Below are 23209 nucleotides of genomic sequence, written 5' to 3'. Positions count from 1 at the left end.
TAAGACTTTTCTGTCTGGAGCTTTCCGGACTCAATTAGAGGGTGTCCCAATGTGGTTACCGTGGTAACCGGCGTCGCGTTTTGTCAAGAAACCAAAGGAAGAGGTAGGTTCGCCGACCTCTGGAAAAATTAAATTTCCCATTTAGTCTAATCTTAATGTAGTATTTGGAGAATCCTCCTCATTCTGTGGATGCTGTGAGATACGTCTCCATTGACGGAGGGGGCTTAGAGAGAGGTTATATCAAGTGGTATAGAGAATATTATTCTTGGCAGGTGTTCCAGCCTCTCCGTATTAGCTTACTTAATCCTCACGATAACCCTATGAGATAGGTATTATCGCCTCCATTTCGAGGAGAATAAACTGAGGCACATGTGTAAATTAATTTCTCAAGATCACACAGCTAGTAAATGATAGAGCTAAGAGTGGAATCTCGGCATTCTGGCTGCAGAGTCCATGCTTTTAACTCCTAAACTATGCTGAGGATTGAGAAAGTCTCATGTGACCCTCAACCCACAGCACACTTCTAGCAAATTCAGGCCCCAGTTAGCATATACCCGGGTGCTGAAACAAGAAAATCCCAAGAAATCCAAATTTTAAATGACCTCTCAAGCGGAGAAGGCACTGGCGACCCACTCCAGTACTCTTGCCTGGAAAATCCCATGGACGGAGGAGCCTAGTAGGCTGCAGTCCATGGGGTCGCGAAGAGTCGGACACGACTGAGCGACTTCACTTTGACTTTTCACTTTCATGCACTGGAGAAGGAAATGGCAACCCACTCCAGTGTTCTTGCCTGGAGAATCCCATGGACAGAGAAGCCTAGTGGGCTGCAGTCTACGGGGTCGCACAGAGTCGGACACGACTGAAGCGACTTAGCAGCAGCAGCAAGGCTTGTGATGGTCTATGCAGAGGTTAAGGACTTACTATCTGAGAGAGCATCTTGAGAATGTAAGAAAGGGTACTAAATAGAGTATAAGGAAAAGATAAAACAGTGCTGATCCATAATCTTTTAGGCACTGGTGTTAAGAATAGCTGTCAACTTCAACAAGACAGCCCCTGAACTGTTCCTCCTCCCCCCAAAGAATAGATTTGAGGGGAGATTTTTTTCTTCCTTAAGTCATGTCTTTCCACAGGCTTAAGAGGCCTATTCATCTCAATCATGGAGTCATCCTCAAAGGGTCTGCTTACCCAGGTTACTCAGTTCTGGAACCTCTTAGATGATCTGGCTGAAAGTAACCCTGAGAGCTATCAGAAGTTCATTCAACAGCAGCTCAAAGAGGGGAAAGAGCTCTGTGCTGCCCCAGAACCACAGCTCTGTCTACAAACCAGGATCCTGGTATGTAGAGTTGGTGCCCAGAGAAAGGGAAGTCCTGATTGAAATGGTCCTGGAATAACCAGACAATGGCTTACCCTTAGCTATTACTACTTCAACATAAGAACATTGAGGGAAACTGTCACTCTGAATAATGGAAAATTGAATGTAATGTGAAAGACAGTGTTGATGGAATAAGAATGGGAATTTCATATTTGACACATTTTGGAGATCCCAAAATCAGTCATTTTTCTGCTAGAATAAAAATCAAAAGTAATGTAATTATTTAATAGAGAATAACATAGTTGGAGATTTTTCAAATAAAGAGAACTTATTTGGTTGGGGAGGTAACTCTGTGATGAGTTACCTTTAGGATATTTTTAAAAATTTTAAAAACTGGATTTTGAGACATGCAAATTTTTTGCTTTCTAGAAACCGAAAGAAAAATTACTTTTTATCAACCTATGTCAGTGGAAAAGGATCCCAGCTCCAGAATCAGCCACTCATCCAGTACCTCTAAGTATTGGCAGACCAGAAGATATATCTGAGACATCAGGTACATAGAATTATGGGAGAGAAAGCACATTTTAAAAATTGGGATGTGGGAATAAGCATGGGCCAGATTTTACGTGGTAAAAAGGCATTACATATTTGGTCATGGTATAGTCAATGAATAATAAGGGCCCATGGGGTTGCAAAGAGTCGGACACAACTGAGCGACTGAACTGAACTGAATAAAGGTACTTTGTGAAAATTGAATACTAATTTCCTAATAATATGAGCTATTTTAATTCATATAAAATGCCAAGAAATTCTCTAATTGGAATTTTATATATATAGCACCATTGTGATTGTCTTTGAAGATACAGAAATAGAATTTATACTTTTCCATCTTTATCAGGATATGACTTAAAATATTACCTGACGATATCATTACTAAAACAAATTGTCTTCATTTCACACCTTCTGAATTACACACACAGATGTTTACACAGTCATCGATGTTGCCTATCATCCTGATGTTCTCCAGGCAGCAGAGAAAGACCAAGTGAAAAAAGATCAACTGATACGGATGGCCATGAGATGCATTGAGGAACAATTCCAATTTACTCTCTCAAACTGTTACTATATTACCAAATTTAGAATAAAAGGAAGCATTCAAAGAATGAAACAAAATCTGATGGGAATCCAAACCAATCCCGCAGACTTAAGAGAGAAAATGAGAAACGGTAAGTTAATGAAATGTAATGGAAAGTGATCTGATTTAAAATGCTTTTTGCTTCTGGTGTACATTTTGCAAACTAGAAGTCGCAATTTTAAAAGATGAGAAATTTAAGATAGAAAAATATAAATATTAGATATTAGAAATATTAGCATGTCCCAACATAGATGCTGGAGAAGGCAATGGTACCCCACTCCAGTACTCTTGCCTGGAAAATCCCATGGACGGTGGAGCCTGGTAGGCTGCAGTCCATGGGGTCGCTAAGAGTTGGACACAGCTGAGCCACCTCACTTTCACTTTCACTTTTCACTTGCATGCGCTGGAGAAGGAAATGGCAACCCACTCGTGTTCTTGCCTGGAGAATCCCAGGGATGGGGGAACCTGGTGGGCTGCCATCTGTGGGGTCACACAGAATCAGACACTACTAAAGCGATTTAGCAGCAGCAGCAGCAGCAACATAGACAGAGGCTTCCCTGATGACTCAGTGGTAAAGGACTCGCCTGCCAATTCAAGAGGCGTGGGTCAGCTCCCCAGGTCAGGAAGATCCCCTGGAGAAGAAAATGGCAACCCACTCCAGTATTCCTGCCTGGGAAATCCCATGGACAGAGAAGCCTGGCAGGCTACAGTCCATAGGGTCTCAAAAGAGTCGGATACAATTTCGTGACTAAACAACAACAACATAGATGGGCCTAGAGATTATCATACAAAGCGAAGTAGATCAGAAGGAGGAAGACAAATACCATATGATATCGCTTATGTGTGGAATCTAAAAAACGACACAAATGAACCTATCTAAGAAACAGGCTCATAAAGAAAAGACTTGTGGTTGCAAGGGAAAGAGAAATGGGCTGGGAATTTGGGATTAGCAGATGCAAACTATTATATATAGGATGAATAAACAACAAGGTCCTATTGTATGGCACAGGAAACTATATTCAATATCCTATGATAAACCATCATGGAAAAGAATATGAAAAACATGTAACTGGGTCTTTTTGCTATTCCACAGATATTAAACACAACCCTGTACATCAACAATACTTCAATAAAATTTTAAAAAATATTAGCATGTCCTTAAAGATAAATCCTGCAAACTTTTAAACCAGATTGTCTGGTTTAAGAATCTTTTCAGATTCCCAAACCAATTTACCTGCAGTTTTGTCTGCCGTCTTGGCTAACACTACCACTGTTACAGCTCAATGCCTGATAGTATTTCATGTTGATTAATTTTGTGATTTCATTTTCCTTTTTTCAAATAAAGAACTAACCCTTGAAAAGATACGAAGCAGTACTGTGAGCAATTCAGATCAGTTTCCTCAACTTCTACTGCCAGAAGACCAAGTTTCAAGTAAAACAGCATGTCTGATAGAAGAGATTTCTAGTACAGAGATTAAAGTGGAGATGAAGAGACCAGCCTATGAATTAAAAATTGTGGCAGATCAGAATGAGAAACCTCTGAAAATTGAATTAAAAGTTGAATTACCTGGTGTTAATTCAGTATCTCTCTGTGACCTTAGTGTTTCTGAGGTAAGCTGAATAGGTAATACTGTAAATTTCTATCAGTCAATAATCACTGTGTTATGCTGCAGTAAAAAAAAAAACTCCACAATCTCAGTGGCTTACAATAATTTGCTCAGGTTACATGTCAACTCATCCTGCTTTGCTCTGTGAGTGCTGCACATTTTAAGATACAAGGTGAAAGAACAATTTTCACTTTAGACAAGTCATTCTGATGGAAGAGGGAAATAGAAATGGTGAAACCATGCAATAGATCCTAAAACTTCCTCTCAGATATGGAATCTATTGCTTATGCTCACATTGTATTGATCAAAGTAAGTCAGAAGGCCAAGTCCTACATCAGTACGGCTGGGAAGAACATTCTTCTCACAAGCAGTCACTGGAAGTTACATAATAAGGATGCATAAATCGTCTTATAAAAGAAAAGCAACAATCTACAGTCTACCACAGTCCACCCTCTTGGTCACAAGTATTTGCTTCTTTTCCCAAGAAAAATATCTCCAATCCCAGTATCAGACTTTGAAGTGCAAGATTTTGCCATCATAATCTGCATTAGACAAAATTTGCATGAACTGCAATGACAAGTTATCTATTTCTGTAACCCCATGCATCAAACAATGTAGAATGGAGACAGAATAACCACAATCCACAGTCTCAATTCAGAAACTGGAAAACTATAAGGCACACAGTAGTTATTGATATTCAGCAATTCTAAAATCCTGGTAGGCAGATAGTACAAGGGTCCCTTTCCTGGAGGTAGAGGATGTTCTTGCTGAGGTCCCTTGACAAGCTTCCTTGATTACCTAGCCTCCTAGTTCCATTATTTTCCATGACTTTTAGCTCCATTCTTTGGGAGGTTTTTTCTCTTTCATAATCTACCTTAGCCATGCCTGAAAAGAGCGTTGAAGACTATGCTGTCATTTGGTGCTGAGGAGCTTACTCAACCTGTTTGCTGCCCATGGAATGTTGAGGCTGAAAGGTTATTTCTCAATTTTATTACTGGTTGAAAATAAAAATTGGTTCCATTTTTCATTCAAGTCTTAAAATTTATGGGCTCTGTATCAGTTCAGTTCAGTCGCTCAGTCGTGTCCAACTCTTTGTGACCCCATGAATTGCAGCACACCAGGCCTCCTTGTCCATCACCAACTCCCGGAGTTCACTCAGACTCACGTCCATCGAGTCAGTGATGCCATCCAGCCATCTCATCCTCTGTCGTCCCCGTCTCCTCCTGCCCCCAGTATTCCCTTTCAATTCTTTATATTCCCTTGCAAATTGAGAACTTTTCTAACTTCATCTTTTTGTAGTACCTTGTTAAATGTAGCCAACAGAACCAACGCATGCAAATAACATTCTATTTTCCCATTTCTGTACCTAAAAACACAAGTTAATGAGGTAGATTGTCTTCCAAATTATTGTGCTAAGGGCGTTATCACCATAAAACATAGATCACCATCTTTCCAGTCTCCAGCAAGTTTTCTTGCTGCTTGCTGGTCAGCCGTGAAGTCAATGCCACATAATTTATAATGGCAGCATCCATCTTCTGGTACTGTTATCAATTCACTTTTAATGCACTGAACAACCACCACCTCAGAATCTCAGGGATTTACAATACCTTTACTGCTCATAAGTGGACCCTCTTCTTATGGAAAAGGAGTGAATAACTGGGAACAATAAACCCATAACAAATTCTAACCAGGAAATACTTTTCTATTTTCATCTTTTAAAATCGCTCTTTATTTTTTTTTAGGATGATATATTGATCGAGGTCTCTGAAAAGTACAGATTATATCTAAACCTTCCAGAATCTGTGGATACTGAAATGACTACAGCAAAATTTATCAAAGAGAAAGCCACTTTAATTGTCACGATGCCATTGGTGTAAGTTAAAAGCATCAAGTATTTGGAGTTTTTTGTGAAAGTCATGTGAATTAGAGGGCCTCCATTATCTGTGAAGAGGTTTATCTTAAAAACTTTTAAGTTTCATTTTCTAGGAGTTTCTTTTGATGGAATGAGATTTTCTCATCAGCTGCTTTTTAAAATTCTTTCTCCTCAAGTAAACTTGGCATTAAGCAGAAACTACCAAAAACAGTACTGCCGTGATATACTTGTTTTGAAGATATTTGTAATGGCCTCAAGTAACTTAAATACCATTTGGGAAAAGTCTGTCTCCAGGTATTATAATATGTAAGAATTCTTTGTTTACTAGTTGAAAACATTTTTGTCTCTAGTAAATTCTTGCATCAGGAATAAATACCAGACTGTGCAAGAAGTTTTTTACTACCAAGATGTACCTTAGCAGTGAAAGCTTCCTCCAGCAGTAAAGATGTAGGACCAGTGTAATGTGTAAACCTTTGCTTCTGTGAACCTCTGTACTTCTATAAAGCAAGCTCTGCCAGGAGTCCAAGCCACCCAGGCCTACCTCCCTTTAATATCAGGTATGGACTTGTCTGTGGATTAGATAAAGCGATGCAGTGACAGTCATTGGGTATTATTACACGTAAGACATAAAATACATCCAACTCTAATTTAAGGCAAAGGGGCTGACTTTGGGACAAGTGCCTTTCTCTTAAGAAAATAACTTTTAAAATACAGAAGTGATGTACTTTTACTCCCATTCATCTATCAGTTCTTTGTTCAATACAGAAGTATGTTTTCCAATTTATATCCAAGTAAGCAACATTCACACCAAACTTTAAACATCCCTTGTCTTTTCTAAATACAAAACACTCTCCTTGTAATTATGTTTCTAATTCAACATAAGGTCTTTAAATAAAGTTCTCATTAATTTTAAAACTTTTAACTTTAGAAACTAAAGTGTGTGATAACAGTAACTGACCTGTGATAATCAGAAATGAGTAATTTTCTTAAACCTGGTGTGGACTTGAATTTTTCTAGCAATAGGATAATTTATAGTTGGAAAGTTTTCTAGAACTGTGATATGCTATACTTATCCTTCAAAAGACCTAGAATACTTTGAGCTTTTCTTCTACAAAATCACTGTCAAACTTAATTTCTATAAGTTCCTATACCTACTTACACAGAAATAGCTGAATCTCTACTCTTGCACTCTCACACTTAGGTGCTACTTACGTCAGGAGTTATGTAATTGTGTACTTATTAATGAGTACAAGATCTAGTATGCTTAACGATAAAATGGTAAACTTACATCCTAGTTTTCCAAAATACCTTCACTTACAACATCTTCACCTCCCCCTCCCTACAAAAAGCAAAACTCTGGTCAGGAAGAGCATCAGCTAATAATGAACAGTTGAGCAGTTTAATCTGAATCTTATCAAGATATTTCTTCTTCAAAACTGAAAACTTTGAGATGAACATGAATTATCCTTGATTTAGATACCAGACTCTTCTACAAACTTGGCTTTAGAGATTAGGAATCAGTAGTAATTATTTTCTCATGTCCTCCAGAGTTTATGCATTACTGAGTGATGAGAATTCCTTACAGCACATTCCTGGGACCACTCGCACTGGTCAACCTCTGTAGTCCAGGCCTTGGGATACTACTTCATTCACAAACCTCAGGAATGGAGTTTATAGCTAGCAGAGCCAGACCACATTTCCTTGCTATGTACCACCTCCTAACAAGAGGGCTCCTTGAGCCTGAAGGTTAGATTATATGCTCCCAAATTCAGAACTTATTTTACCAATTCTATAAACTCAAAATGTATCTGTATTAAGAGCTTACCATGTATATAGCTGTTCCTGGTCTTAAAAAATCTAATGTGAAAAATAATTACCAAAAAATCAAAAATATTAGACAAGACATGTTGAAAACATATAGTTTAATTTTTCAAACAATCTAATTTGAACCAAAACACTATTTCTAAGACTTGTTCATTCCATCTGGTAAGGGAAATAAACTGAATCCAAATTTAGATTATAGCTCAGGTTAATTTTTAACTCAGAACAATTTTTATTAGAATGCAACTTTTAAATTTTTCTCTCAAGGGAACAACAGAGCCATAAACACTACCAAATAATGAATTATCTTTGAAGTTTCATGTATTTGAACCAGATGTGGCTCATACTACTGATGGTCCCTTGTCGTAAGTTTGTTCCTTCTCCATAATCTTCAATTCAAGCTAAAATCACTACTGAAAAGTCAGATTAACGTATTTATTTTCATAATAATACGGCAAGGAAAATATTCCTGGAATATATCGAGTGTCACTTGTGCGCCATGTAATAATGAACATTTAGAAACAGATTCCACATTGAAAGGCCTAAATTTCAGGGAACAGTTCTGCATATTACATTTTATAAGGAGGATCAGATTTGCTAATAGTCATAAACAATTCCAAATTTATTATTAAGTCACATCAATTCCATAGAAAGTCTAGAACTGCAATAATGTTTCTAATTCATTTTTATTATCCTGAATATCACCACCCCCCACCCCCCTACAGAAAGGCAAATTGTAAGAAAATGGAAAATAAATATTTAGGCTGATAAGGTAGCAAACAACCTAAATAATCTTTTTCTCTCTGACAGGATTTTAGGGTTTTCTTATTTTACATGAGACAACATTGGGGTGGAAAAACATAGAACACTTCTTTTTGTACACATTTAACATTTTCCACTTTATCCAAGTAGAAATGACCAGTTTGTTCCAGTCATCATCTTTTATCACTCCAAACTGTCCACTAGTGTATCTCTCCCCTTTTTCTTTTCAGGTACAACTTGATGATAAATGGACTTTGGCACATATCTCACTAGGAACCATATTTACATATATACACTTATTCCATTCCACAGTTACTTGATACAAGTTTTTCAAGTATTTAAGTAATAAATCCTAGTAATTTAGTTCATTTGCAAGTAACCACTAGTTAATTTTACAGGAAAAATTCTACTTTCACAAGTTCACTCTGTTAAATTCTATAAGCATATTCTTTTATTTGAGGCAATTATAGAATTCTGCTCTCACAATGACACATTTAAATAGATACACACACAAATTCTCACTTATACCAAGGAGCTGGTTCATATTTATATCTTCATCTCAAGAGGAGAAAACAACCATTTCTGAATTCATAGAAAAACAACAAAGAACAGCTGGTTGAACAGTCCTATGAAAATGTTGACTTTTAAAGTTTTCTCATATTTTCCTTCAAGTTCTCCATGCTTCTTATCCATGATAAACCAAGATTTATGTAACAGAAAAATTTTAACTAGGTTTAAATTCCAAAATCAAGTTTCAGTTCAAATCCTTTCTCCAAATGAAGTAGTTTTCCTGACTTCTCTTTTCTCAAATCTAATCAAAACATTTGAGTTAATTAAATTTCAAAACCTCAAGGTCTCATCAAGGTTACTTTTATGTGCCTGTCTCAATAGGGAACCACAATTCTACCTCTGCATTTCCAGTGGAAGGACTTACCACCAAAGGGCTATGCCATAGGCCCCTTGACCTGGAGTACACAGCTTAAAATCTGGTGTTTATTAAATGTGCACAATATTGGGATGTATTGGCATTTTAAAAAATTCGTAATGCCCATTACAAATAACTTATCTGGACAGACTCAAAAATAACTGATTAACCTTAAAATAAAAAGAGAACCACCGTTTAATGACATATTAATACCTTGGTAAGAATGAAACAGTGTGACCTAGGCGAGTCTAGACATTCTTGGATTAATTATAACAACATGGTGATAGGTTTTTCAAGGTACTTTCTAAACTCAGCAAGCCACTGGGCTCCAACTGCTCCGTCGACAACCCGATGATCACAACTGAGTGTAACAGACATCATGCTGGCCACATCAAATCTAGAAAAAGATTAAAAAAACATTATTAGGTATTCTAAAAGCAATCACTAGATGTTAGCTAGTAACCAGCCCAAATGCCAGCTCCTAACTTACAATCCCAACCAGGTAACATTATTTTTCTCCTACTCTTCATGGGTTGTACATCTCTAGCTCAAATCAATAGTTTGAAGAAACAGACCAAACAACCATCTGAAGGATACAGGTCAGGAAACAACAGCCCATAGGCCAAATCCCACCAAACACAGATTCACTGGAATACATTTTTGTATTGGCTGTGCCTGCTTTCATACCACAATCGCCGAGTATTTGCAATAGCAACTGTGTGACCCAGAAAAAATAAAATATTTACTAACTGGCTCTTTAAGAAAAATTATGTTGACCCCTGACCTAGAGTAAATAAGACTTCCCATCTCAAATAGCAAAGTAAGAAGAGTTGGTGCCCTGAGAAACTTCACTCTGTGCTTACATCTAGCTCTGTGTGAAGCTCCAGTATGCCATGCCAATAATTATAAAACCTAAGACTCAAAGCCAGGGATACTGTAATGAAAGTAAGTTTACAACTCCCTCTCCATTTTGGCACTTACCCTTTTTCATTATCTGCTGGAACCAGTCTATCCTCTGAAGCACCAATTGCCAAAATACATGCTTGAGGTGGGTTTATAATAGCAGAGAAGTTCTTAATCCCAAACATTCCTAAATTTGAGATCGTAAAAGTGCCACCCTAAAGGGAAAAAAAAAAATTTAAAAACAGATCATGGTAACTGCTTGTCAATATAAATCAGAAAAAATGACAAATGTTTTGTGAAAAGACCTTAAGATGTTTTACTTTAAGAAGGGATTCTTAGCAACATGGATGAACCTAGAGATTATCAAACTAGGCAAGTCAGAAAGAGAAAGACAAATACGGTATCATTTATATGTGCAATATAAAATACGACACAAGTGAACTTATCTACGAAACAGAAATAGACTCTCAGACATAGAGACAGACTCATGGTTGCTAAGGCGGGGGGAGAGTTCAATTGGGAGTTTGGGATTAACAGACACAAACTATTAGATACAGGATGGATATACAACAAGGTCCTACTGTGTAGCACAGGGAACTATATTCAATATCCTGTGACAAACCATAATGGAAAAGAATATGAAAAAGAATGTATGCTGCTGCTGCTGCGTCGCTTCAATCGTGTCCGACTCTCTGCGACCCCATAGACGGCAGCCCACCAGGCTCCCCGTCCCTGGGATTCTCTAGGCAAGAACACTGGAGTGGGTTGCCATTTCCTTCTCCAATGCATGAAAGTGAAAAGTGAGAGTGAAGTCGCTCAGTCGTGTCCGACTCTTCGAGACCCCATGGACTGCAGCCTACCAGGCTCCTCTGTCCATGGGATTTTCCAGGCAAGAGTACTGGAGTGGGGTGCCATTGCTAGACATGTATAACTGAGACACTCTGCTGTACAACAGAAATTAACACATTGTAAATCAAGTATACTTCAATAATATATTTTCTAAAAAAAGGACTCAACTACCATTAAAAAAGGAAAATGGTAAGTATATGAGGTGACAGATACGTTAATTACCTTGTCACGATCACAGAGTATACATATATCAAAACATCAAGTTGTACACCTTATATATACAATTTCTATTTACTAATTACACATAAAGGTGAAAGGGAAAAAAAAAGAAAAGACTGAATGGGGTACACTTTTCTGAAAACACACAACCATAGCAACATGAAGACAAGTCAGTTGTGTGGCTTTTGCACACTACTTAAAAATGTTTTTTTCAGCTTGTGATAGATTACTCAATTTTTCTTTATTTTCAAGACCTTCTGTCAGTGAGAACACAAGGCAGAATCAAAAAGTGGAAAATGCAATAAAAGCAAAGGCCAACTTTAAAAACAATGCAATTCACTAAAATAGCATAGTAACATTCATAAAGTAAATACATAATACCTTACCTGGAACTCATGTGGTTGTAGTTTACCCTCTCGTGCTTTGGTTGCTAAAGAAACAACGTCATTAGCAATGGTTTCCAGTCCTTTTATATGTGCATTAAATACAATAGGTGTGATGAGTCCTGCAGGAGTACTGACTGCAACACTGATATCAACAACATGATTTCTATTTAAAAAGAAAAAAAGAAAAGTAAAACTCAATAATCATCAACTGTTAAGAGTCTGTGTCAGGTTAAGCAAGAATAGCGGTATTCAGTCTGTGTTACTTTTTAGCCAGAGAGATCTTGCCTGGTTTTTCAATTTTGCTATGCCCTCTCTCAGACCTGCACTTTTATTTTTTTAGACTTGCACATTTTAAAAATGAATGAGCAACGTGTCCGTAGATTGGCTTCACTTGTAGTCACTAACTACCCCTTATCGGCACTGACCAACATCATGAACATAATTGGGGAAAAAACATTCAGCATCCAGTGAGAACTGAAAAGAACTCCTTAGATTTACGAGATGAAGAGGACTGGCCAGAGCTTCGTCTGCAAGCAGAGCCTGAGCAGATAAAAGGAAGACTGAAGGGAAAGAACTGCACGGGGGCAGAAACAGGAGTGCTCGCATGGTAGGGAGGTAGTGCTGTCTCAGAACATAAAAGCAGGATTCCTAATCTTTTCTATGCTACAGACACCGTTGCATTTGGGTCCCTTCCAGAATTTTTAAACACAAGAAACAAAATACTTAAAAAAAGAAAAAAGAAAAAAAACCCAAACAAAATATACTGAAATTCAGTTACTGAACTATTCAAAAAACAAAACTGTGATATATGTGCTTCAAAAATCTTGCAGCAGATCTAATTATGGCTATGCTTTTGAAGTAGTGATATATTTTAAGACATCCATAACAACTACAATGCATATGAAAACAACTCGATTTTATTTGGTTATCAGAACAAGTATTAAAACACCTCTTTGATTTGTTCTCTATAATAGGAGAAAATGCTAAATTTCACACTGAAAGTAAAAATCACTTAAGTAATGTCCAACTCTTTGCGACCCCATGAACTATACAGTCCATGGAATTCTCTAGGCCAGAATACTAGAGTGGGTAGCCTTTCCCTGTTCCAGGGGATCTTCCCAACCCAGGGATCAAACCCAGGTCTCCCACATTGTAGGCAGATTCTTTACCAGCTGAGCTACAAGGGAACCCCAAGAATACTGGCATGGGTAGCCTATCCCTTCTCCAGCACATCTTCCTGATTGAGGAATCGAACTGGGGTCTCCTGCAATGCAGGCACATTCTTTACCAACTGAGCTATCAGGGAGCCCAAATATCACAATAAAGATTTTTAAAAAAGAATTATATTCCCCCCCCCAACCAAGTTTCCAAACTCCTGAACTGTATCATGATCTCCATAGGGGTTGTCTGTGTAAGGGCCCCTGCTAAAGTGTTCTGCAATTAAGAAAAAAGTTAACAAATGTTGGCAAGGAAGAAAAGGGTGAGAAAGCATAAATTATAAATTGTTGGTGAGAATGCACTAATAAACTGGTGCAACCACTATAGGAAGAGAGTATGGAGGTTCCCTAAAAAAGTAAAATAGAACTATTATATGATCCGGCTGCGCCGTGCGGCGCGCGCCAAAGCGCCGGCGGCTGCGCCGTGCGGCGCGCGCCAAAGCGCCGGCGGCTGCGCCGTGCGGCGCGCGCCAAAGCGCCGGCGGCTGCGCCGTGCGGCGCGCGCCAAAGCGCCGGCGGCTGCGCCGTGCGGCGCGCGCCAAAGCGCCGGCGGCTGCGCCGTGCGGCGCGCGCCAAAGCGCCGGCGGCTGCGCCGTGCGGCGCGCGCCAAAGCGCCGGCGGCTGCGCCGTGCGGCGCGCGCCAAAGCGCCGGCGGCTGCGCCGGGAGGACCCCATGCCGAAGGGAGGAGTTACCCCACGTCCGAGGTCAGGGGCAGCAGCTGAGAGTACCAGACTGCGACAGCGCAGGAACTGCCGAGAGGAGCTACCCCACGTCCGAGGTCAGGCGGGGCGGCCGAGAGGAGATACCCAGCGTCCGAGGTCAGGGGGGGCGGCCGGGAAGAGCTACCCAACGCGGGCGTGGAGCCATGGCAGCGGGGGCGCAGGAAGGCCTAGAGGAGCTATCCTACGTTGAAGGTCAGGAGGGGCGGCGGTGAGGAGATACCCCTCGTCCAAGGTAAGAAGCAATGGCTGCGCTTTGCTGGAGCAGCCGTGAAGAGATACCCCAGCCCAAGGTAAGAGAAACCCAAGTAAGACGGTAAGTGTTGCAAGAGGGCATCAGAGGGCAAACACACTGAAACCATACTCACAGAAAACTAGTCAATCTAATCACACTAGGACCACAGCCTTGTCTAACTCAGTGAAACTAAGCCATGCCCGTGGGGCAACCCAAGATGGGCCGGTCATGGGGGAGAGGTCTGACAGAATGTGGTCCACTGGAGAAGGGAATGACAAACCACTTAAGTATTCTTGCCTTGAGAACCCCATGAACAGTATGAAACGGCAAAATGATAGGATACTGAAAGAGAATCTCCCCAGGTCAGTAGGTGCCCAATATGCTACTGGAGATCAGTGGAGAAATAACTCCAGAAAGAATGAAGGGATGGAGCCAAAGCAAAAAGAATACCCAGCGGTGGATGTGACTAGTGATAGAAGAAAGGTCCCATGCTGTAAAGAGCAATATTGCATAGGAACCTGGAATATCAGGTCCGTGAATCAAGGCAAATTGGAAGTGGTCAAACGAGATGGCAAGAGTGAATGTCGACATTCTAGGAATCAGCGAACTAAAATGGACTGGAATGGATGAATTTAACTCAGATGACCATTGTATCTACTACTGCAGGCAGGAATCCCTCAGAAGAAATGGAGTAGCCATCATGGTCAACAAAAGAGTCCAAAATGCAGTACTTGGATGCAATCTCAAAAACGACAGAATGATCTCTGTTTGTTTCCAAGGCAAACCATCCAATATCACAGTAATCCAAGTCTATGCCCCAACCAGTAACGCTGAAGAAGCTGAAGTTGAACGGTTCTATGAAGACCTACAAGACCTTTTAGAACTAACACCCAAAAAAGATGTCCTTTTCATTATAGGGGACTGGAATGCAAAAGTAGGAAGTCAAGAAACACCTGGAGTAACAGGCAAATTTGGCCTTGGAATACGCAATGAAGCAGGGCAAAGACTAATAGAGTTTTGCCAAGAAAATGCACTGGTCATAACAAACACCCTCTTCCAACAACACAAGAGAAGACTCTATACATAGACATCACGAGATGGTCAACACCGAAATCAGATTGATTATATTCTTTGCAGCCACAGATGGAGAAGCTCTATACAGTCAGCAAAAACAAGACCAGGAGCTGACTGTGGCTCAGACCATGAACTCCTTATTGCCAAATTCAGACTGAAATTGAAGAAAGTAGGGAAAACCACTAGACCATTCAGGTATGACCTAAATCAAATCCCTTATGATTATACAGTGAAAGTGAGAAATAGATTTAAGGGCCTAGATCTGATAGATAGAGTGCCTGATGAACTATGGAATGAGGTTCGTGACACTGTACAGGCGACAGGGATCAAGACCATCCCCATGGAAAAGAAATGCAAAAAAGCAAAATGGCTGTCTGGGGAGGCCTTACAAATAGCTGTGAAAAGAAGAGAAGTGAAAAGCAAAGGAGAAAAGAAAAGATATAAACATCTGAATGCAGAGTTCCAAAGAATAGCAAGAAGAGATAAGAAAGCCTTCTTCAGCAATCAATGCAAAGAAATAGAGGAAAACAACAGAATGGGAAAGACTAGAGATCTCTTCAAGAAAATCAGAGATACCAAAGGAAGATTTCATGCAAAGATGGGCTCGATAAAGGACAGAAATGGTATGGACCTAACAGAAGCAGAAGATATTAAGAAGAGATGGCAAGAATACACAGAAGAACTGTACAAAAAAGATCTTCATGACCCAGATAATCACGATGGTGTGATCACTGACCTAGAGCCAGACATCCTGGAATGTGAAGTCAAGTGGGCCTCAGAAAGCATCACTACGAACAAAGCTAGTGGAGGTGATAGAATTCCAGTTGAGCTATTCCAAATCCTGAAAGATGATGCTGTGAAAGTGCTGCACTCAATATGCTAGCAAATTTGGAAAACTCAACAGTGGCCAAAGGACTGGAAAATGTCAGTTTTCATTCCAATGCCACAGAAAGGCAATGCCAAAGAATGCTCAAACTACCGCACAATTGCAGTCATCTCACACGCTAATAAAGTAATGCTCAAAATTCTCCAAGCCAGGCTTCAGCAATATGTGAACCGTGAACTTTCTGATGTTCAAGATGGTTTTAGAAAAGGCAGAGGAACCAGAGATCAAATTGCCAACATCCGCTAGATCATGGAAAAAGCAAGAGAGTTCCAGAAAAACATCTATTTCTGTTTTATTGACTATGCCAAAGCCTTTGACTGTGTGGATCACAATAAACTGTGGGAAATTCTGAAAGAGATGGGAATACCAGACCACCTGACCTGCCTCTTGAGAAATCTGTATGCAGGCCAGGAAGCAACAGTTAGAACTGGACATGGAACAACAGACTGGTTCCAAATAGGAAAAGGAGTACGTCAAGGCTGTATATTGTCACTCTGCTTATTTAACTTATATGCAGAGTACATCATGAGAAACGCTGGACTGGAAGAAGCACAAGCTGGAATCAAGATTGCCGGGAGAAATATCAGTCACCTCAGATATGCAGATGACACCACCCTTATGGCAGAAGTGAAGAGGAACTAAAAAGCCTCTTGATGAAAGTGAAAGTGGAGAGTGAAAATGTTGGCTTAAAGCTCAACATTCAGAAAATGAAGATCATGGTATCCGGTCCTATCACTTCATGGGAAATAGATGGGGAAACAGTGGAAACAGTGTCAGACTTTATTTTTCTGGGCTCCAAAATTACTGCAGATGGTGACTGCAGACATGAAATTAAAAGACGCTTACTCCTTGGAAGGAAAGTTATGACCAACCTAGAAAGCATATTCAAAAGCAGAGACATTACTTTGCCAACAGAAGTCCGTCTAGTCAAGGCTATGGTTTTTCCTGTGGTTATGTATGGATGTGAGAGTTGGACTGTGAAGAACGCTGAGCGCTGAAGAATTGATGCTTTTGAACTGTGGTTGGAGAAGACTCTTGACAGTCCCTTGGACTGCAAGGAGATCCAACCAGTCCATTCTGAAGGAGATCAGCCCTGCGATTTCTTTGCAAGGAATGACGCTAAAGCTGAAACTCTAGTACTTTGGCCACCTCATGTGAAGAGTTGACTCATTGGAAAAGACTCTGATGCTGGGAGGGATTGGGGGCAAGAGGAGAAGGGGACGACAGAGGACGAGATGGCTGGATGGCATCACTGACTCAATGGACGTGAGTCTTGGTGAACTCCGGGAGTTGGTGTTGGACAGGGATGCGTGGTGTGCTGTGATTCATGGGGTCACAAAGAGTCGGACATGACTGAGCGACTGATCTGATCTGATCTGATTATATGATCCAGCAATTCCACTCCTGGGTATATATATCCAGAAAAATGAACATACCAATTAAAGATAGGGAAGAAACCCAAGTCCAAGTGCCCATCAACAGACAACAGACATCTCACTCACTCACACACACACATATACACATGCATAGGAATATTACTCAGCCATAAAAAAAGAATGAAATTCTACCATCTGCAGCCACATGGATAGACCTAGGGAATATTATGCTTCAGGAAATAAATCAGAGAAAGACAAATACTGTATATTGTATATGTGGAATGTAAAAAGTAATACAAATGGATATACTTGCCGAACAGAAACAGAGAAAAAAAACTAGTGGTTACCAAAGGATAGAGGAAAGGGCAGAGTGACGAATTGGGCATATGTGATTAACAGATACAAACTACCATGTATAAAATAGATAAGCAACAAACATATATTATAGAGCACAGGGAATTATAGCCATTATCTCGTAATACCTTATAAGGGAGTACAATACACAAAAACACTGAATCACTGTGTCATAATCCTAAAACTAATATTATAAATCAACTATCCTTCAACTTAGAAAAATTAAAACTTCACATGAAAAAAGAACTCCAGCTCTTTGGAGATTATGGGTACCAAACCCCTCAGTGTGCCCAAGCTGGCCCGAGGCAGCAGGCTTTTGCCAGTTGCAAACATAGGGACCTGCTCTAATATTACAGTGACACTCAGCAGCTACCACAGCTGGGCTCTGGCCAAGGTATCACACAGCAGCACTGCTTTCTTAATTAAATTATCCTGTTATTACAATAATGTTTAAAAATATTCCTAATAGAGTAGGGATGGTGTTTCCTATCTTGTTCATCACTAAACCAGGCAATCGTAAAGGAAATCAATCCTCAATATTCATTGGAAGGGCTGATGCTGAAACTCCAATACTTGATGCGAAGAACCAACTCATTAGAAAAGACCGTGATGCTGGGAAAGACTGAGGGCTGAAGGGGGCGACAGAGGATGAGATGGTTGGATGGCATCACTGACTCAAAGGATGTGAGTTTGGGCAAACTCAGGGAGATGGTGAAGGACAGGGAAGTCTGGTGTGCTGCAGTCCATGAGATTGCACAGAGTCAGACAAGACTAAGCGACTGAACAACAACAAAATCCAGTTAACACTGTATGTTCAATAAATATTTGTTAAATAGCTGTATGAACAAATAAATGAAGGGCATTTGGTAAGGATTAATAAATAATTCATAGAACTTGAGCTGCAACCACCATCCTTTCATCTAAGTAGTGTTTCCTTCAGATATTCTTAAAAGGTTAAACATAAATTTACCCTACAATCCAGCAATTCCACTCCAAAGAGTCTACCCAAAAGAAATGAAGACATATGTCAGTACAAAGAATTGTCGTCAAATGTTCACAACCGTGCTCTCAAAGCTATGTATATGTCTTAATCCCAGAGTCTATTAATGTGACCATATTTAGTAAAAAGGTCTTCACTGATATACTCACGCCCTTGAGATGAGTTCACCCTGGATTATCTGGGTGGGCCCTAAATCCAATGCCAACTGTCCTTGTAAGAGACAGAAGGGAAGACACGGACACATGAAGGCCATGTGAAGCTGGAGCTATGCAGCCCCAAGCCAAGGAATGCCCGAAGCCGCCAGAGCTGGAGAGAACAAGCAAGAGTTCACCCAAGACCCTGTGCAGGGAGCATGGTCCTGCTAATACCTTAATTTCACACGTCTAACCTTCAGGACTAGGAGAGTAAATTTTTGTTAAGCCACAAATTTTGTGGTAATTTGTACTGGCAGCCCTAGAAAACTAATATAGTCTCTAAAGAATAGTAAGACCCTCAGATGTTCTCTAATGGCAGGGTAACCAAGACGAAAATCAGAATCAGTAAACCATTTTTCAGTCTCGGGAAACGTTTAGTTTTCCTGGGGAGTTTCAGATAGAAACTGAAACTTTTTTTTTTTCTGAAAGAAACTTCAGAAAGAAATGATGATAAGCAATTTAAAAATCTATACTATAATCAATCTGGTTGGATGATGGGTTGTGTATATGTGTTTGTAAAGAGGGTACAAAAAAGCTAAAATTTAACCTTCTTAAACAGAAAGGTGATAAATGAAATGAAAAACTGACAAAAAGGCAACAGAAAAATGTTATGTAGAAATATGAAGGTAGACGGCACATGTGGGAGCCAGGTCAGAAGCCAGTAGGAACCTGAAACGTCCTGTAATTGTCTAAGATTCTTCAACCACCATGTCAAGCGACACGCTTCTCTTTCTTCATATGATGAAGATCAGGGATCTACACTCATCTGAAAACCTAGAGAGGCACCATCTGTTCCCACTGGAATGGCACGTTTTGCAGCAATCATTGCATATGGATAACATATATGGAAGAGCAGGAGAAATACTGTCTGTTCACCTGACCCACATGCGTGTGGCAGTCCAAGGCTTTGTTGTGGGAGCAATGGCTCTTGATATGGGCGATTCCCCGTATCAAGAATTCTGGGCAAAACCTAAACCTTAGAAGAGGAGATGCCATCTTGGTCTTGGCAGTGCTTGCTTTAGTTAGACATCTCATATTGAGGTTATATGTTTCTGCTGAAAATAAATTATTTGGGTCAGATAAGAACATGGTAATTTGAATACTGGCTTCCTTTCTTGCAGGCTTGATTTGCCTGGTGACCAAGTTACTGGTGACTAGTTCACTAGCTAGGTCACTCAGGGGAGTCAGATTAGCACAAAAGAAACATGTCACTTTTAAATATATTTGCTAGTGTTACGTGTCCACCTTCTTAAACCCTTCTGATGAAATTAGTTTTGAAGAAGACAACATGCCAATCCTGAAAATGCTCCCAGTGGCTGCAGAATAATCATATGCTTTTGATGTAATGTAGGAATCCTATTTACCCCACTTAGTTTAAAATTCTCTGACTGCCTTATGGACTAAGTACTGTTTTAAGGGCTGGTTGGCTCTTGAGGAACCCTTTCAGAACACGGCATGGAATACAACGTTATAAACCTCCCTGAAAGTCTGTGTGTGTTTTTAAACCAAACCTAAAAAAGCTGGTAACAGCCACTTTGAAGTATAACTTATTTTAGAATCGTAGTTGTAAACATGAGAATAACTTAATTGTAGATCCCTTTTAGCTCTTTTGTAATTGCAAAATTATATTTTCCTGCTGTTATATTAGAATAATTTTAAATGTTATTTTGAAATAGAAATGTGCATTCTAAGTGCTAATGCAAAGGTAAATGAAAAACACTTAAAATGTGTGCAGTATGTTCATTTTCTCTAAAAGAATCATAAGTTAAATAAATTGCCTATAATGGAAGTGATTTATGAGCAAGCTGGTTTGGTCAGACAGTATGCAAACTTTGGTATACCACAAACTTTGCTTTGCTGTACTGATGAAATTCTCCTATCTAACCTGAATTCACATTCCATGGTGATAAAATGGTAAATGTAGTGTTATTAAAGTAAGTGAACACATCAAAAAAAAAGAAAGATATGAAAAGTAAAATTAGTCACTCAGTCATTTCTGACTCTGTAACCCCATGGACTACAGCCCACCAGGCTCCTCTGTCCATGGAATTCTCCAGGCAAGAATACTGGAGTGAGTTGCCATTTCCTTCTCCAGAGGATCTTTCCAACCCAGGGATCAAACCTGGGTCTCCTGCATTGCAGGCAGATTCTTTACCATCTGAGCCACCAGGGAAGCCCAAAGAAATATAAAGGTAAATACCAAAAGAAATAATAGTTTAAATAAAGGCTGTGTTGGCCTCTTGGGAGTGGATCTCAGATAAAGGCTGAGCAGGTCACCATAAGCCACGAATTAATATTATAAAGTATATACTGTTATTGTAATAAAAATTTAATAATACAAAACCATCTACGTAGTAGAGAAAGGCTAGACTGAGTCAGAATCCTGGTTCCAATCCCAGTTCTGCTGCTTACTAACATATGAACTCAGGGAGTAACTCAACTTACTGAGCCTATTTCTTCATCTGGAAAATAGGAGTAAAAGCACCTACCTCATAAGGCGGTCCTAAGAATTAAATGGGACAACACTTGAAAGACACTAAGCACCATGCCAGTCACATAATACCGTAATATTAACAGATACTGCTTTTTTGGTTTTGCTTTCAATTTTGCCACCACTAAAGTTTAGCAGAACTAATTGGTGAACAAAACCATCTCAATCCTGCCTTGTGAGAGTCATTATCAATTTAATTATACATATCTGTACACTCATCTCCCTTCCCGGAACTCTTAAGCATCTGTAGTCTTTACTGATTAAATTTGGCATGGTCTCAGAAGCAGTTTTATGTTGTTTTCAAGTTGTTTTGCCTATGGAAATCATCTCCCACTCTGCATTGTTTCTTCTTATTCCCTGCACTCCTACTTATACATTAGACAACACACAAAAAAACCTGCTGATGTGTGTATATATATATATAGATAGATAGATAGATAGACAGATAGATAGATACAGAACACACCTTCCCTAAAAGGGTTATACTTACTGTCTTATAACTGTGTCCATCCAAGAAGAATTTGCTTCAGGAACTTTTAAACATGCCAAAGCTGAAGCTTTTATAATGAAGTCATTGACGGAAATTTTACTTTTTCCTTCTAACATCTGCAAAAGAAAGAAATCACTATAGTTTCTTAAGTTCTCTTCGCGAAGACTGAAACTATATAATCTTGAGAAGGTGGGAGGGGATGAATATACAAATGTCCTGAGGTAAAAAGGATGAAAAGAAACCAAAAGTCATTTCTTTTTCATCTTTTCTAACGTAGACCATTACAACTGTTAAATTTCCTGCTAAGGGGTGCTCTCGGAGAAGACAATGGCACCCCACTCCAGTCCTCTTGCCTGGAAAATCCCATGGATGGAGGAGCTTGGTAGGGGTCGCTAAGAGTCAGGCACGACTGAGCGACTTCACTTTCACTCTTCACTTTCATGCACTGGAGAAGGAAATGGCAACCTACTCCAGTGTTCTTGCCTGGAGAATCCCAGGGACGGGGGAGCCTGGTGGGCTGCCATCTAAGGGGTCGCACAGAGTCGGACACGACTGAAGTGACTTAGCAGCAGCAAGGGGTGCTCTAGGTGCGTCTGTAAGTTACAAAATAACTAAGCACTAGGTAGGTATGAAGACAAAGCAAACACACTGTTTCTTACCTACCCGAAGAGACCCAAGTAGTCTCAAAGAATCATAGTGACTATGTTAGGCTAAAATGGATCCATGGCAAAGTCGACTTTAATGATAAGCTTTAATCAAGGGTTAGAAAATGAAAATTCTCCAGGATATTTTCTGCAAGTTAAAATTAAGATGACATCCACTTTCCATCATCAACTGGCATTTATAACAAAATACAATACAGTGACAAAAATGTAAATATTCAGTGAGGGAAACCAAGATTTTTAGAATTTATAGAGGTGGAATTTCCGGACCTTTTACCTTATTAAGTTCTTTCCGTACCAACAAAACTTCTCCCATATTTACATCAATAGAAAGGTAATAATGAGGTATGGTTTGCTTAGATTGCATTAACCGCTGTGCAATGACCTGAAATGAAAAGAGATTAAAAAATCAATTATCTTGAGTTGAGATGAGACGTTATCTATTCAGGGCTCTGTTTGCCCCTTTATCCTGCTCCCTGGTGATGCTTACCCGATATATTATTAGAACTGAAAGATGTAGGACTGTAGCACAACTTAGCCCCCTGTAATACTATTTAATTAGAACACAGGGTTTGTGTATTCTAAGAATTCAACTGGCCAAACCAAACATCTACTAAATGAATCATCAAAGATCTACAATTTTTAAAAAGTCTCTTCTTAGTGTTTTAAACGATGAATACAACTGAACAATCAGAGTAAGGATGCCCCCAACAGCTTG

The 23209-nt window shown here is 39.6% G+C and overlaps 2 protein-coding genes and 1 pseudogene across 2 annotated transcripts in view; 2 read left to right on the top strand and 1 right to left on the bottom strand.

Moving 5' to 3' along the window:
• The first annotated feature begins 72 nt into the window (after positions 1-72).
• Positions 73-6135, top strand: PIH1D2 (PIH1 domain containing 2). Its single transcript, NM_001038189.2, is given in 6 exon segments — positions 73-103; positions 1131-1333; positions 1742-1865; positions 2293-2538; positions 3793-4058; positions 5797-6135. Coding segments are annotated over 5 exon segments (948 nt in total). The 5' UTR covers positions 73-103; positions 1131-1156; the 3' UTR covers positions 5932-6135.
• A 1701-nt stretch (positions 6136-7836) lies between these two features.
• The window catches only part of DLAT (dihydrolipoamide S-acetyltransferase), a 34870-nt gene continuing 19497 nt past the window's right edge, over positions 7837-23209 (bottom strand). Inside the window, 5 exon segments of the mRNA NM_001205730.2 lie at positions 7837-9832; positions 10417-10553; positions 11793-11955; positions 21830-21945; positions 22769-22876. Coding sequence (NP_001192659.2) covers positions 9703-9832; positions 10417-10553; positions 11793-11955; positions 21830-21945; positions 22769-22876 — 654 coding nt within the window. The 3' untranslated portion in view covers positions 7837-9702.
• LOC101903125 (HIG1 domain family member 1A, mitochondrial-like) lies at positions 17920-20888 on the top strand (annotated as a pseudogene).

Source organism: Bos taurus, chromosome 15 (assembly GCF_002263795.3).
Source record: "Bos taurus isolate L1 Dominette 01449 registration number 42190680 breed Hereford chromosome 15, ARS-UCD2.0, whole genome shotgun sequence".
Taxonomy (NCBI): Eukaryota; Metazoa; Chordata; class Mammalia; order Artiodactyla; family Bovidae; genus Bos; species Bos taurus.
The sequence above is the reverse complement of the archived record's forward strand: the minus strand, read 5'-3'. Positions and strand labels throughout refer to the sequence as shown.